This window comes from Equus przewalskii, chromosome 27, assembly GCF_037783145.1.
Source record: "Equus przewalskii isolate Varuska chromosome 27, EquPr2, whole genome shotgun sequence".
Classification (NCBI taxonomy): domain Eukaryota; kingdom Metazoa; phylum Chordata; class Mammalia; order Perissodactyla; family Equidae; genus Equus; species Equus przewalskii.
Window position 1 is genome coordinate 23,475,277 of NC_091857.1, and position 15,422 is coordinate 23,490,698.

Below are 15,422 nucleotides of genomic sequence, written 5' to 3' on the forward strand. Positions count from 1 at the left end.
TAAAGGATGAAGGAAGGGTTGTTTTTCTTAAACTGTAAAGTACCAAAGCATCATAAGGTGAAATGTATAAGACTGACTAAATTAGAAGAAAATTGCTGACAAGTACAATCCAATAACAAGTGGCCCATTATTACACAAGTACACCTTGCATCAATCTGCGTCCCCCGAGTCTTATAAGTATGGATAGTTAAGAACAGATGCAATTGCCAAGGTCAGACCTAGTGCCATTCCTCTAGAGTTTCACTTAAAAGGGCATCTGTTCTTTTTCCTTCCACATGTTAAAACACTGGTGATTCCTGATGCAGATGAACTCACTTCTCTGATTTTCCCCTACAGGAGAAAAATGTGTATATGTACAGCATCAAAAGAACAGCCTACTCACCAACTTCATCCTGAATCTCCTCAGCCACTGCAGGTACATTGTAGAGCAGGGAGAGAGACTGGTTCATGCGCTCGTAAATCACACGGAGGTGTGTCATAACCTGCGTCAAACGAGGACAGTTCCAGGTAAACCATCTCTGGAGTAAGGACTAGTTATTTTCCTCACCAAGCACTGCAGACAGATACAAACTTCCAAAATAAAACTGACAGAAGTGCTGCTGGAACTTTTAACCTGAAAGGGCGGTGTTATTTTTCTTGTTCTCTCATTTTTTTCCTCCCTAAATTAGAAGCTGCTTTCGATTTCCCATTATATTGTATGCTTGTAACTATAAAGTATAAAGCTAATTAAAAACATCATTTCTGCCCAACTTTGATTCCTAATATTGAGGCTCCCTAAAATAACTACTGATGATAAATATATTTCTTTGCAAATTTAACAATAGATAGAAACATATTTTAATTTGACTAGATATTTCATGATATATAGATAGAGAGATGTGTGTGTGTGTGTGTGTATACATATATATTTTTCTATTCAAGGAAATGTAAAATTTCAGATTTCCAGAGGTAGATCTCAAGTTTCAACCTTTGGGAATGAAGGAGTATAAAACATATTATTATGGGGTTTCATTTAAGTTCACATTATATCCAAGTATTGGAGTAGCGATGCCGTTTATGATAGCTTGTTACAATTTAGTTGAAACAATTTTAGAGGTTTTGGTTTATACAACTTTTGTTTTATTTCAGCCATCAGAGTTTTAAATGGTTCCTTAAGAATCAGTAGCCATAGACCCTTAAGATTTTTATATTCCTTATTATTTTCATAACTCAGAAAATGCCAAACTACATGTTGCTCTAAGATAAGCCTTTGGAATTTACCAGGTATTAAAGATCTCTTGCTATAGAAGTATAACACCCATAGCTACTCTAGGATAGCTAAAGATCCAACTCAAAGCCCAGGGACACTGGGCTGTCCACGCTGCAGATGATTACCTGGGACCGGATCTGAGCAGCTTTCTTTGGATCCACCATGCGTACATGTTCAAAATGCTTTAGGGTGTGCTGTCTGTCTTTCTGTTCAGCACGCACATACTTCTTCAGCATATTGAACACGTGACGAGGCTGTGGGGAAAAAGGGAAAAAAATGCTTTTAGGTTTGTGCCCAAAATTGCTTCTTTCGGTCAGAAGTCCCATGGATCCATCCCTTGATGTGAAAGCATTGAGTCATCTTTTTGCAATTCTCCCTTCTAACCCAATTCTCCTACTCCTTTCTTAATGGGTAATTACTTAGTCACTTGGCCACTTTTTACTTCTACAGGAGCATTTAGCACTCACATATATAATGACTGTTCTCCTTCCTCAACGTTTTCCTGTTAAATAGTGGCATTCCACTCTAGAAGGAGAGGCGATTTTGGATTTGTCAAGTTTAAGTTAGGTCCTTCCCTTTTTTCACCCACATATAACAGCGTTATATATAAGACCATATTTCTACATGCACAGTGTTAATGGTTATCTTAGCAGTCATGCACACAAATAAACCCATCAGCAGCAGCATACAACAGTATAACAATCAAAATGAGAAAAATAATAGGCAATTTAACCACTACTAATTTGTAGGCCAAGGAATAAGTGATAAGCGATGAGACATTTTATTTTCTAGGAGAAAGACCAAGGCGAAACTGTAGTTATTTTACTTTGAAATTTAATTAAATTCTTTCTACGCCATCAGATTCTAATTCTCTCAGCAACAATTAAGCTTTTTCTTAAGTGCATTCATTTTTTTCTAATTGGTTCCACTTCATTTTTATTCCAGTCTTGAGGACATTCATTTTAATAAAAAAGGACAAAGGCTCCTTTGTCTTCCACAATTCCATTGCTATATGCATTCTACTGTGTGATTTTGTAAAATGATTTCCAAAGATACACATTTCTTCTTCATTAAAACAAACAAAAAATCAGCTGTGGAAGTTCATGTCAGAATAGAATTTTGGCCATTTGGGCAAATCTAGTTATTATGAATCTACGAGTCATGGACACCTTGAAAACCAGTTGGAAGGTAGAGAATTTATTCACAGAGATGGAGGGTGTGTGTGTGTGGGGGGTCCAATATTTTATAGGGTGTCCCTCCACTTCTCCTTTTGCTTAACTTACAGGCCACCTCCCTGCCATCCCAGGCGGAAGTGGTTCCCTTTCTCTGCGGTCCCATGAAATGCCATGCAAATCCCCATTATTGCACTTAACACAATCTATTAATTTATTTATACTTCTGACTGTCCTCTTCAACTTTGAGATCCCTGAAGGCCAGATTTGGTCTTTCTTATCAGGAATCACACAGGACACAGTGCCTGACTCAGAAAGGGTGATCTGTACTTGCTTGCTTTCTGCCCTTCACAGGCCACATTCTCATACTTCAGAAAATAAATAAATACCAAAAAAAACCCCCAAAAACCTGCATTCATCTGCCTTATCTATTTCTTTTACCCTAGAAGCTAAGTCCTTCTCCATAATCTCAGAAAAGGTAGACATCACAGCTTGCAATGTAGCTTTTGGCAGTACATCATTATAATTCTCATTTGTGCTAGGAAATCTGGCTGAATCTACAAATGAGAGAATGGTCTTTTAAATCTTGAAAGAAGAGTAGAGAGAGAGAGAACAACTGACAAGCTACATCTATAACATATATATTTAAAAAATGATAGGTTTATACACACTAATTTAAAAACGTAATTTTTAAAAGGTCAGAAACTAAAGGCTGCCTATTGTTGAACGTGACAAATATTTTATATGCAGGATGGTACAATCAGGATATTACATACCCCTGATGCTTGCTCCTTGTTCAACACCAGCCTAAAAACTCCCTCTAGTTCTATTGCAATTATACTTCCAAGGTTGGAAACAGAAAGGGTTGCGACTAATTGCAATTATCCTTGATGTCCCTGTCCCTTACTTGTGCAGCTGACTGGCTTAATGTGCTTTCTTAGTTGCTCTATTTCATTTTGCTCTCTTGAAAAGGCTTTATTGTTTTGAAGAAAAGAAATTTTTTAAAGAGCTCATAAAAGAAAAAGTATTTCAATGAAAACATAGGGTACTTTTCATCATAACTTTCTTTTCTTCTTCTATTTTTCGTGTTTTTGCAGATAATCACCTATGAATGTTTCTATAAGGCATCTTATCCTAAAGGATTGTCACAACCAAGTGTGAGCATCAGAATGTAATGGCTCCACACTGGCCTTGGCATTACTGCATTAAGCTAAATCTTAAATTACGGAATGGGGAGGTAATTTCTCTTAAGTAACAGCTGGGTCTCCCTTTTTCTTCCACTACTCCTACAAACAGCATAAATTCCCATGTGCTGATTATTAACATAAACATCAATTTTAAAATGAATGAGAGTCTCAAAATTATCTACGCCTGCATTTTCTCACCTGTGCAGTTCAGACAACATTATCTTTCATATAGAGAACATGGGGATAAAAATGTTCTGTGTTAGTTACCCAGCATAATGCTTAGTCCATAGCAGGTACTCAGTACACATTCATTTCTTCTACTCAGTCCTCGCCTCCAACATTCTCCTGCCTTTTCTTCCCTCTAAGCAGTAACAGTTCAAAACTTACTGACTACTTACATGAACGAGATCGTGTTTTAAGTGCTTTATGCATAATGTGGACAGATTTTTGGGATCCCTCTTCCTGGTCTAACAGGCAAATCTAACAAGTAAACTGCACAGGCTTTATGTGAGTATAATAAAATCCACACTGTTATGAAGCAGCTGCGAAGGCCATCTTCAGCCTGTGTCAAATGACCTTGCATCCCCACATCTCATGACGAAGACGCCAGCTGGACAGATCCACAACAGGAAAAGATATAGGGTACCTGCTCTCACATTTCCCAGCTGCATTTCTTAGAGATCGAGGGAATAATTAAGGACCCTGGTTCTTACCTCCCTTCACACACAGATATCAGCATCTCCGAACTTGTTTGATGTATAACCAAGGAATTCTTGTTTATGTTACCTTCAACGTGTAATCTAGAGAAAAGCCCAGATGTTCTCTATCCCTTTTTTTATTGACATATATGAAATCTAGCTGTAAGTCTTTTTCTTTTCCTCTTCCCTGCACATGCACTGTTTTGTGGAAGAGAGATAAGCTGCACTTAACCTCACACCCCTCCGAGCAGCTCCATCAGAGCGCTCTGTTGAAACGTTTTCCTGGGGTTCGAACTCCTCTCGCTGATTACTGAATAAACTCCTTCACTAATATCACCTAGACTCTTTATTTCAGCCGACAATAACAACTCATAAGTCTTCCTACCAACCTTACGACAGAGGTACAGCTGCTCTTCCCACTTCACAGATAGAGCAAACGAGGCACAAAGGAGGTTGAAGGCTATGTAGCTGGTGACTCAGCGAGTTCCAGAGCTAGTCAGGGGTAGAGCAAGAACAGATAGTCCAGCTCTCAGGTCCCACAGCCCATTGTCCCAATCACTGGGTGACCATGCCTTTCAAGGAAACTCTACAATGGACCAAGGTAAAGACAGTTCTACGCAGTAACTTAGAGAGTTGAAAATAGAAAGAAATGACTGAATGGTTAGAAAAGAAACTCTTCCAGGAGTTCTCGCCTGAATTTCTAGCTCTTACAAGCTCAGACAGTACTCTTTTGGGACATGCTAATATCTGCTTTTTCAATTGTGTAGAAGACCCACCAGATTTAGCCTGTTCAATCTCTCAATTACTGTCCTTGGTTTTTGGCACTCTGCTCTGCGTTAGCTCAAATGTCAGATGTAGGGAGGAGAAATAGCAAGATAGGAAGGGACTCCGTTAATCTGTTTAGGATTACTGGAAAAAGATTAAAGGTATTAGTGAAAAGTTAGGCTTTTGTGACACACATGGATTCTGGTTCTAAATCCATGGATAATTAAATAGTGAATGTGTTCATATGTTTAAAATTGCTTATGTCATTTAATACCAACATTTATTTATAAGCTTCAGAAATGTATTCCTAACTTTCCCCGCAGAATCTCTGGAGCTCGACAATGACACAGGAGCACACAAGGCTCTCATGAGCCCCCAGGCCTCAGCCTGGCTTTTGCGCTCTCTACCAGGGAACAAAGCTCCTGCAAGAATAATGAGTCCTAGGAGGCCAGAGTAAGCTATGACCTCATCATTGTTTATGTGAGCTCAGATACACACTGTGTGCGCATCTATATAAACAGAAGTCTTTTCTTCCTAATGGCGATGCCCCGGGACATGAGATAATTCAGGAAGACATTACAGGGTCCCTCAATCAATGAATTAAAGGGTTCTGCTTCGTTGATTTATTCATGTAAACACATTTCTAAGAATCATTATTAGAAATGAAAAAAAAGTAGATTAGCTCTTATGTTGGAGTAGGCAGATACACCATACCAAATAAAATGGCGGTTACGTCTACACCTCTGAAACAAAAACTACTTTTAGTTAAGGAGGAAAAACAGAAAACATTTCCCTGTGCTTTTATGTTTTCACTTGCATTAGGTTAAAAAAAAAAAAAAAGAGCCCTGTCTTTGGCATATGATTCGTGCATATTTCATTCAAATAAAGAACTAATTGCCTTTACAACTTCTGGCCAGAATACAAAATTCCCAAGGTTTAAAACCAGTTATTTCTAGAGCTGTATCCTGTACCACAGAATAAAAGGGAATCTCATTTAGGGAGTTTTATTTCATTATGCTACCACAAAGATGAACTTCTTAAAATTTTAATTAAAAACACAGAAACATTCATACAGAAATGACTGGAAAAGAAATTCCTGGTATCCCTATGAAATATGTTCTCTTAAAAGTAACTGCTATTTCTATTGTCACAGTACTTATATTTAAGACAGGATTATTCATATGGTTAGAAAAATAAGCATAAGAATTCACATGCTCATCATAAAGATACTAATAGTAAGTAAAGATTAAGAAACGTGTTTAACTTCCATGCATATAATTTCAGTCATTCTCAAGTCTTTACATCTTCTGTCACTAGTAACATTTGTTTTCCTGCCCAATTTCCCTGATTTCATAATTTTGATATTGTATATATTAATACTACAAACCGTTTATAGTGGCTTTGGATGCCAATCTTATTAAAACGTATAGCAAAAAACAGAGACAACAAAAGGAAAAGATCTGTCCCAGGGTGACTAATTATATCCAATCCTTTTTATTGTCACTATTGTTTCTGAAAGAGTGTTTAGCCTGTAATTACAAAGTATCTATTTGCACTGGACGTGGCAGTTTTCAATTTGCACTCAATTCACTTCACAATCATGCTGTATTATATAAAATCATTTCCAAGAGAAAGTTCTTAAAGGATTAAGAGTAGGTATTTCCAAAATGGTTTAGACTTAACCAGAAAATAGAAGACTTACATTTTGGAAGATTAACCATTTTCCCCTCTTGGAAAAGAGTATAACATACCTCTAACTGCTGACACAGTTCCTGGCACAATTTGGTTGCTAAAAAATGTTTGTTAATTAAATTAATGAATAACCTAGAGCTGAATATAATTTAAGAAGTAGTTCCAGCAGTACAATATATCCTTCACGGGATCTGAGTTGAAAATAACCATCTCTCTACTAAGAAGAGATGCATTCCCAATTTTCCTGAAATATACTGATTTTACAACTCCACTTGATCTATTCATCCAGACGGCTGGGATCCTTTAGGGAGCTGTTTTAATGGGAAATACCTTCCAGAAAATTTTTAATAGACTCCACAGCATGTTCAAACTAGCGTCAATAAGAAGATTCATTTAACTAATTTCAAAAGGTGCCATGGTTTGGGTTTTGCTGTCAGGTTAATGTAGGTAAATTTGAAGTAAATTTCATGGCCTTTCCCTTAGAAAGTAATTTAAAAAAAAATTAATTTCCCCACTTTTCATATGTATTGCCTTGTTCACTCGGCTCTTTCATGCAGTCTCAAAAATTTGGTGTCCCTGGACTTAGGATCAATCACACACATTTGACTGACTCAATGCCAATCACGTCTGAATGTGTAGCTTTTTATTCCCCAGTTCACGTGAGAGGTATCTTAAAACTTGACTATTCAGCTGTATTGTCCCACTCCATAGCTTTATGCTCCATCTAGAAATCTGGCAACTTATCATAATAGACACTTGTGCCTTAAACCACTTCCTGATGGGAGGGAATGATCTGTCAAGAGCTGTTAAAAGCCCTGGGCATAACCCTGCCAAGAAGAAGGAAGTAAATGAGTCGTTTTATGGGGAGCACCCGAACCTCTCCAGGTCACAAGGGACTTATTCAGAAAACCCTTTCCTGGAGCATTAAATTGCACCCTTGTGGTTTCCAACCCTGTGACTGGGGCAGTTAATCACCTATCAAGAAAAAGCAATTCTCTCTGTTTTCACAAATAGGTTCATGGCCATTATTTTCACAGTTCCACACGTTAGATTTCAGGAAATCTTGAGCATACAAATGCAGAATGTACAAAAATCCCTGTGTGCAGATTTAAAAAACACGCTTAAGAGAGTTAAACCCCTTTCTGCTTGAGATGGTCTCAGCTGAGTTTATTTTCCATGTTGGCCCCAGCATTTCACACGCTCCCTCACTGCTGCAGGAACAATCTGAAAAAAAATTGACATTCGGGAATCTTCCATGGGAGCCTTTGGATCCAGCTGTGTTCATCTTTAAAGCTAGGAGTTGAGCTAATTTTTAAAGTCCACTGCAAAATTCATCCACATTCCTTTCTTTAGAAGAGCACACAAATAATTTTTGTAGTTTAAAATGAGTATGAAGGCAAAGGACGATTCTATGCCAATTTGAACCTAGAAGTCTTGAGGGAGCAACAGAGAAAATGACAGTAGATTCTTGAGCCTGCCCCCATTCAGTGTTTCTCAAGGTTTGATGATGTAGCTGCCTCTCCATTCCTTCCTAGCATATCCAGATTACTACTTGGCTCCAGCTTTGTGTTGTAACAGAACACAGCAGCATGGAGGCAAATCTAAATTTATCTCCCATCCTCTCTCTCCTCCACAAGGAAGCAGATGACTTCCTAACAGGGACATGGGACCAAAGCTTCCACATATGCTATCCTAATAATCTTTCTCTCATAGGGAGGAAGGTGTCCTTTCTACCTCACAATCTCATCTAAACCTTCAATTACTCCTTTTGTTTCTCTAATTGTGGCTAACAAAAGCTAGAAGAATGTTCATTGTAAAAGACTAGAACAAGAAACCTCAAACTGCAGATGGAGGAGGAAGAATCCTTCTAATTAACTCACTTGGCCCAAGCTACAGGTTATACAAACGGCAAACCTGGGCATTAAGGACAGTGGTTTATACTCCACTATAAAATATAGAAAGTAAGGGTGGCTTTAATCTTGTCACTCACAAATAAGTGACCTGTTGTCAAATCTGGTAGGTTTCATGATTTTTTCTGGGATATTTCTCTAGTTCTCAGAAACAATTTATTTTGGTTACTGTGACATAATAAGAAATATATTTGGTCTCCTTCCCTAGTTCCTGACATAAAGCTCCTAAAACTCTTGTAATTTTGTGAGTGATTGGGTGACAGGAGCATCTTTTGTTATATTTGGTCTTCATCCCTGGTTCCTGACACAAGAGCTTCTAAGACCCCTTGGAGGGACCAGTGTCTTTCTGTATGCTCAGAAGGTGACTCTTGGATGAGCAGGACTGGTCGCTATAGGAACCAACCATGTGACTAGAGGGTTGGAACTTTCAGCCCCATTCTCCAACCTCCAGAGCGGAGAGATGGGCTGGAGATTGGGTTCAATCACCAATGGGCAATGACTTATCTGGTCATGCCTACCTAACAGAACCTCCATAAAAATGCTAAACAATGAGGTTTGGAGAGCTTGCTTGTCCTGTGAACACACTGAGGTGCCAGGAGTGTGACATATCCAGAGAGGGCAAGCAAGCTCCACACCCTTCACCCCACACCCTGCCCTATGCATCTCTTCCATATGGCTGTTCCTGAATTTTAACCTTTATAATCAATTGCTAATGGTTAAGTAAAGCACCTATCTGAGTTCTGTGAGTTTCATTCTAATAAATTATCAAACCCCAAAAGGGGGTCCTGGGAAACCACGATTTACAGCTGGTGAGTCAGAAGTAGAGATGAAAATCTGGGACTTGTGATGGGCTTCTGAAGTGGGGGGCAGTCTTGTAGGACTGAGCCTATAACCTGTGGGGTCTACGCTAACTATGGGTAGTTAGTGTCAGAATTATTTAATGTGAGGGAAACCCTCCCCATATTTGGTGTCGGAATACCGAGAGTGGAAGAAATAATTTTCCTTCAGTTTCATAGACCACAGCTATAAACTAGTGAAGACAGCATACAGAACTGAAATTTAGGACCTGACTCAAACCCCATGATTTATGCTTTTGGACCAACTTTAGCATACACTGGATACAGAGCTTAGTTCAGCCGATCTGACACCAAAGAAGGCCCAGAAATTGTTCGGATGTGGGTGCCTTCAATTCTTGTTTAGTCAACCAGCAAAACATGCTGAAGCTCTTAACGATGAACAGGATTATTAATGCAACCCAGAAGGCAAAGCCTACAGAACTGCAGAAGAAATCATAAATAAAAGATGTTTTCAAACACCACACATCTTTGGAAAGATGGGTCAAATTGTTTGATCATCCGACAAATGCCAATTGTGACATATTCTTGACTTTTTAAAAGAGACTTATAACAATATGCTTTAATTTTGCATATTCATACTTGAATTTTGGCATTTTTGCTTCACAAATCCTCTAACTGGTTACCATGTTCAAAGATACGTACATTGACATTTCTTTTAATTTCACCCTCTCTTCATACGCTACCTAATGACGATGCCTTGACCTTTTAGAAACATCAACATAAGGAAACTCAAGGTAAAGCTTATAAAAATACATGTATAACCTAGGATCTTTAAACTGACCCAGGGATGAGCTTCACAAATTGAGTGAACTCCTTGAAACCCACGCGTAATCCTGTGTGCGTGCGTACATGTTTCTAGGGAGAAGATCCTTTGCTGCCCTGTGTTCTATAGGGCAGATATCTGTAACGTTGGACAGGTAAGTCACCACTGGATTGTTAAATCATGTGCTATGCATCTACCTACAAAAACTAAATATTTATACTTTCATAATGGGCTTTCACTTTCAAGGATGAAATGAAAAGAGAGATCAACATATGAATATGTCCATGCAATCTTTGCTGAAATGAAACACGACATGCTGGTGTCATATGTTTTGACAGCATCCTATGAAGAGTTATTTCAACTTGGAAGGTGGTAACTTGGTGGGCCTCTGCTGTAGAGGGAATCTGAGTGATTAGTATGGTCTCAGAGGCACAGGACAGCTTTCAAGCTAATGCCTTTCCTACCTACTTCTTAACTTTCCATTTAACTTAATTCAATTAAAACAGAAAACACTAGTGTCTCTGGTTACATACTTCCTGCTCGTCTCTAGTGAGATCTGTCTATTGAACTTGGTAAAGATTCAAAGCAAGGTAAGGAGGAAGTACTGAGAGGCTTTACCGAAATAGCATGCAAACCACTTAGCATAGGTTATAGGATTTTGTTCAATAAATGCAAATTCTCTTTTGTTACTGGGTCTGTCCTTAAAAGCTTTCAAGTTAATGAGTTCCCTTCACTCACTAACTTATACAAGTCTCAACTAAAAATAAATGAATGATGAGTGAATAATAAATACATAGGTGTAGGATAATTATTTATATTTCTCATTGATGATTTTCAACCTAGCAGTGTTTAACTTTTAAGTACTCTGTGATCAGCGTTACAGAATTTTGATTATATTCAAAACTTGAGGGTAGAATGTCTTAAACATCTTAGTATTCATCTCTCTCAATGCCTTCACATATCACAAATAATTTTTAACTTACTTACCATCCATTATATTAACATGTAGATGTATTTAACTCAGAGATATATGCTAGCTACATACATTCCATAAATGCTTCATATTTATTTTGCGCCCAAAAGTGATTAGTAGAAAATGATGGGTTGTAGGGAAAAGGGCAGTTAGCAATATCATATAAAAACTAAAATAGCCAAGTTTAGCACCTCAATTTCGTTTTGCTTTGGAAAACATAGTTACACCAACATTCACATTGGCTGAAGACTGATTTAGTTGGCATCTCCTCAGGCCATCACTAGTTTGCCTGCCACTGAACATCCAATAATTGCTGTTTTCTTTTTCTCCAATGATTGCTGCTTCTTACTGAACATTTATTGCCTTGCTGCTAGAATTCACCAAATACCTACTAGAACTCACCAAAGAGAAGCCACCAAAATCTCAGTGTAGGAACAATCATGTTCCTTAATGATAAGCTCACAAATCATGATGTTAATATTCCACCAAAGAAGTCCATGAAGAAGTTGTCAGGAATCTCAGCAAAATTTAACATTGGGCTGAACTATTCAGAAATGAGAAAGGAAAGGGTGCTGGTACTAAAGAAACTGCCAAAATTATTTTTGCTCAGTTAGATGTAGAGAGTCTGAGTGTGAAGCAGTAGATATAAGCATGAAATTAATTTTAGTGTGGATCAAGTGGATACAATCATAAGACATTGGAAAAGCCAAACAACACTAATGGCACACAGACGGATGGATACACATGAAAATGTTCCTTTATGCTCACTGCCACTTAGAAAATGCTTAAAAGTTGCTGAAGTCAGGAAAATACGATGTCGTCTAATAGAAGATTTAGATTAAGTATTTGTAAAGACACCAAAAATCTTAGAATTACAAAGAAAATTTTGGTTATTTCTCTCTCATCTTTAAAACATTTCAATTCTTACTAATTAGGAGCTCTTAAGCTTTTCCAGACCTAAGCCAACAATGGAAAGTTGATTTTAAACAGAAAATTCCTATCTAGACATTGGTTTAACTGTACAGGATTCTACTTAAGTCTATTTTTTCTCTTCAGATTACAGAGAATATTGACTAGCCAGGCATATCGCATAGATCGTTTCCCTATCTATGAAGTAGAACCCTGACAATTACAAGAGGCTCTGATAGTATTTAGCTCAAATTTCATGAGGCCATGAGTTGCCTGGATATGAACTCAGATAAAGTAAGAAACTACAAGGATGCGACTATGGAGAGCTGGTTGATAAACGACAAGTTTAGCTTTAAGTAGTAAAGTTTGGTGGCCAGAGGCTCCAAGGGTGATGGAAGTTAAGCACATGTGATGTAACTCTGGAAAGAAATTTTTAACTTTTCTGGGAAAAAACAAAAAGCCTTGATTTTCCAAGGAAACTTTCAGGGAAGTGAAAAAGTCGAAGGGGCTGGTCCTTAGAAGAGTCACCCGCCCTCAAGAGAGTAAGAGTTTATCTTGAGCACAAAGACATAACTATTTTATTTTTATTCCTGGAGAAAGTAAAGCTGTTTTAACTATTATAATAGTTGAAATATTTATTTATACCAAATAGGTATATAGTTCTAACTATGAGTCAAACAATGTACTTTCAGTTTGGCCATTCAGTATATCAGGCAGTAGGCATGTAATTAATTAAAAAGGAAATTCAGAACAGAAAGCACACATAGACATGAGGAGCGACAAATGAAATTCACAGTGGAGCAAGGAGTTCTAGCTGCACAAAAACATCATCTCGTGATACTTCCAAACTTGGGTTCAAAAACATAGATAAAAGCATGGATTAAATCTGAGCTTCAAAGAGACTGTGAAAATAGTCCATGTTGTTTTAGAGTCCCATGTTTGGGATGTCTGGGACTGGATGGTAGAATTTGGTCTGGGGTAAGGGGTTAATTATTCTGGACATGATATCAGCTACAGAATTTATAGAAAAAACACTTTGACTAATTCATTCCTTACAGGCAACTAACATTTACTGAATATTTCATATTTTCCAGGCAGTGTGTTATGTATGAGGGAGATCTCAGAAATATTTATTTATGGCTCCAGCACAAGTAAGACCTTTCTCAGATAATAACTGGCAAGTTCTTGATTTATGTCTTTCAAAAGCAATATATAAAAGTCCTCAAGAAGGGATTTAGGATTTTCTCACATTTTCCAAGGTGCAGAGCTAAATGTCATATTAAGCTATACGTGAAAATTTAAATAAAACTCTCAAAGATGTTAACTTAATAAAAACGGCAGGTAATGACAAGACTGCAGGCCTGTGACTATCTAGGCCCAGTTTTTATTACATAGGAGAGGTTTTATGCATTTCTAGGTAAGAATTCAACAGGAATGCTTGGATCAATCAACAACAATCTGACCTTTTTGGACAGTAAAATAGTTGTCCCTAACCAAGGTTTAAATTTTTATTTCAAATAAATATGTTGTCTAATTCTATATGAAGTGATCAACAGGCCCAGAATAAGCAAGGTTATGAGCACTCTGAAATTGTCCCTTTGATAATACATGAAGCTTTGGCAAACCTTCTTCTTGTCACTGTCTTTCCTGTCATGGCTGATGGGACTAAACCAAAAGATCTGAAATGTGCAATTGGTAAAGACTCCATTCAGTCCTCATCTTATTTTTAGCTCTTCTAATGACCATTTAGCAAAGATCTATCAGAGATTGGACTTCCAACTTGAACCCTTCACTAAATGTCAGCTATTAAGAGTCTGGCCTCAACACCCACCACCCTGCCCTGCTCTGGCAAAATGATCCAAATGGCCACACCCTGAAAGGCAGATCCTGTAGAAAAAGAGAAGAACTAAGGAATTTTTTTCTCAAAGAGATATAAACAAAATTTTACTGAACAGTGGTAAGACAGACATTTTTCTCTGAATAGAAAATTAAAATGCTAATGTGAATATTCTTTTTCAAAAGCTTTTTGTTCAGAGAGGAAGTATGGTCAAGCAAGAAGGCACTACAGTGGTCAACTGTGAGTCACAGCTCCATCCTGTCCCTTACTAGCAGTGTTACCCTGGACCAGCCACCCAATCTCAGTGACGTCACTGGTAGAACAGGGTCAATACTATCTCACTATCTGGAAAAGTACCAGAAGCTCTTTTACGGTTTCTCACAGCTTTCTGTGCTATAACTTTAACATAGAAAGAAAAATCAAAATGGTGAGGAGAATCAGCGTAAGTGGGCAGCTTTTGGTTTAGTTAGATAATGTACACATAGTCTGTCACTTCTAGCTAAGATTCAAGTAACAGTAATCAGATTTATCCGCCTGCCTAAAACAAAACAAGAAAATGGACCAAATATATAAAACAATGTTTCCACAAGATATCAGACATCAGGTGAAGGACAGGGATCCCCGAGAAATGGGAAATCAATATGGTGAGCTCTATGATTACCCAAGCTTACTGCCTTGAGCTTCTGTGCTGTGGCTCGAGGTGGGGATAACCAGTGAGAGCCTGGTGGACTCCCAGAGTTGAGGATGTGGAATGAGAGTCTGAAGAGACCAAGGTGGCAACAGTTTGTAGGATAGAGTACTTGAGGTGGGGGAGCGGCTCAGAGAGAGCCCAGATATTTGCAGATGGTACCCCTTGAGAATGTAGCTGAGTGATAATATCAGCACATGCATGGGAAAGAAATTGACGAAGGCCAGGGGAAAAATACGTCCAAAAGTATTAGAGGTAACAGTGTCTGGTGTTCACAAAGGGTCAGGAACAGTACCCGTTCCCTTCATCCTGGCAGGAAAATAACATTTTGTGGTAGATTACTTCAGAAGGGTCTTCCCTCAGTAGCGGGGAATAACTAGCCAGAGATTGATAACTGCTCTGATCTCAGCTGACAATTCTCAAAAGCAAAACCCAAAAGGATCATACTGTTTCCAACTAATTTAACTACATTCCAGAACAAAGCTCAAGGATATTTATAGGTGTATAAAAACATGCAGCATTCAACAAGGTAAAATTCACAATGTCCTAAATCCAATAAAAAATTACTAGGCATGAAGTGATGCAGGAAAATACCACACATAATGAAGAAAAATCAATCAAAATCAACCTAAAGGTGATACAGATGTCAGAAGTAGCAACCAAGGATATTAAAAGTAACTATAACGCATTGCAAAGGTTCAAAAAGCTATGTAAAGATATGG

General features: G+C 37.9%; 1 protein-coding gene across 7 annotated transcripts in view; it reads right to left on the reverse strand.

Moving 5' to 3' along the window:
- The window catches only part of APP (amyloid beta precursor protein), a 254,045-nt gene that overhangs the window by 58,741 nt on the left and 179,882 nt on the right, over window positions 1-15,422 (reverse strand). For all 7 annotated transcript variants that reach the window (XM_008514152.2, XM_008514150.2, XM_008514149.2 and 4 more), the window contains 2 exons: window positions 1,375-1,503; window positions 383-482 (listed from right to left, as the gene is read on the reverse strand). In XM_008514152.2, coding sequence (XP_008512374.1) covers window positions 383-482; window positions 1,375-1,503 — 229 coding nt within the window. The remainder of the gene's footprint in view (window positions 1-382; window positions 483-1,374; window positions 1,504-15,422) is intronic.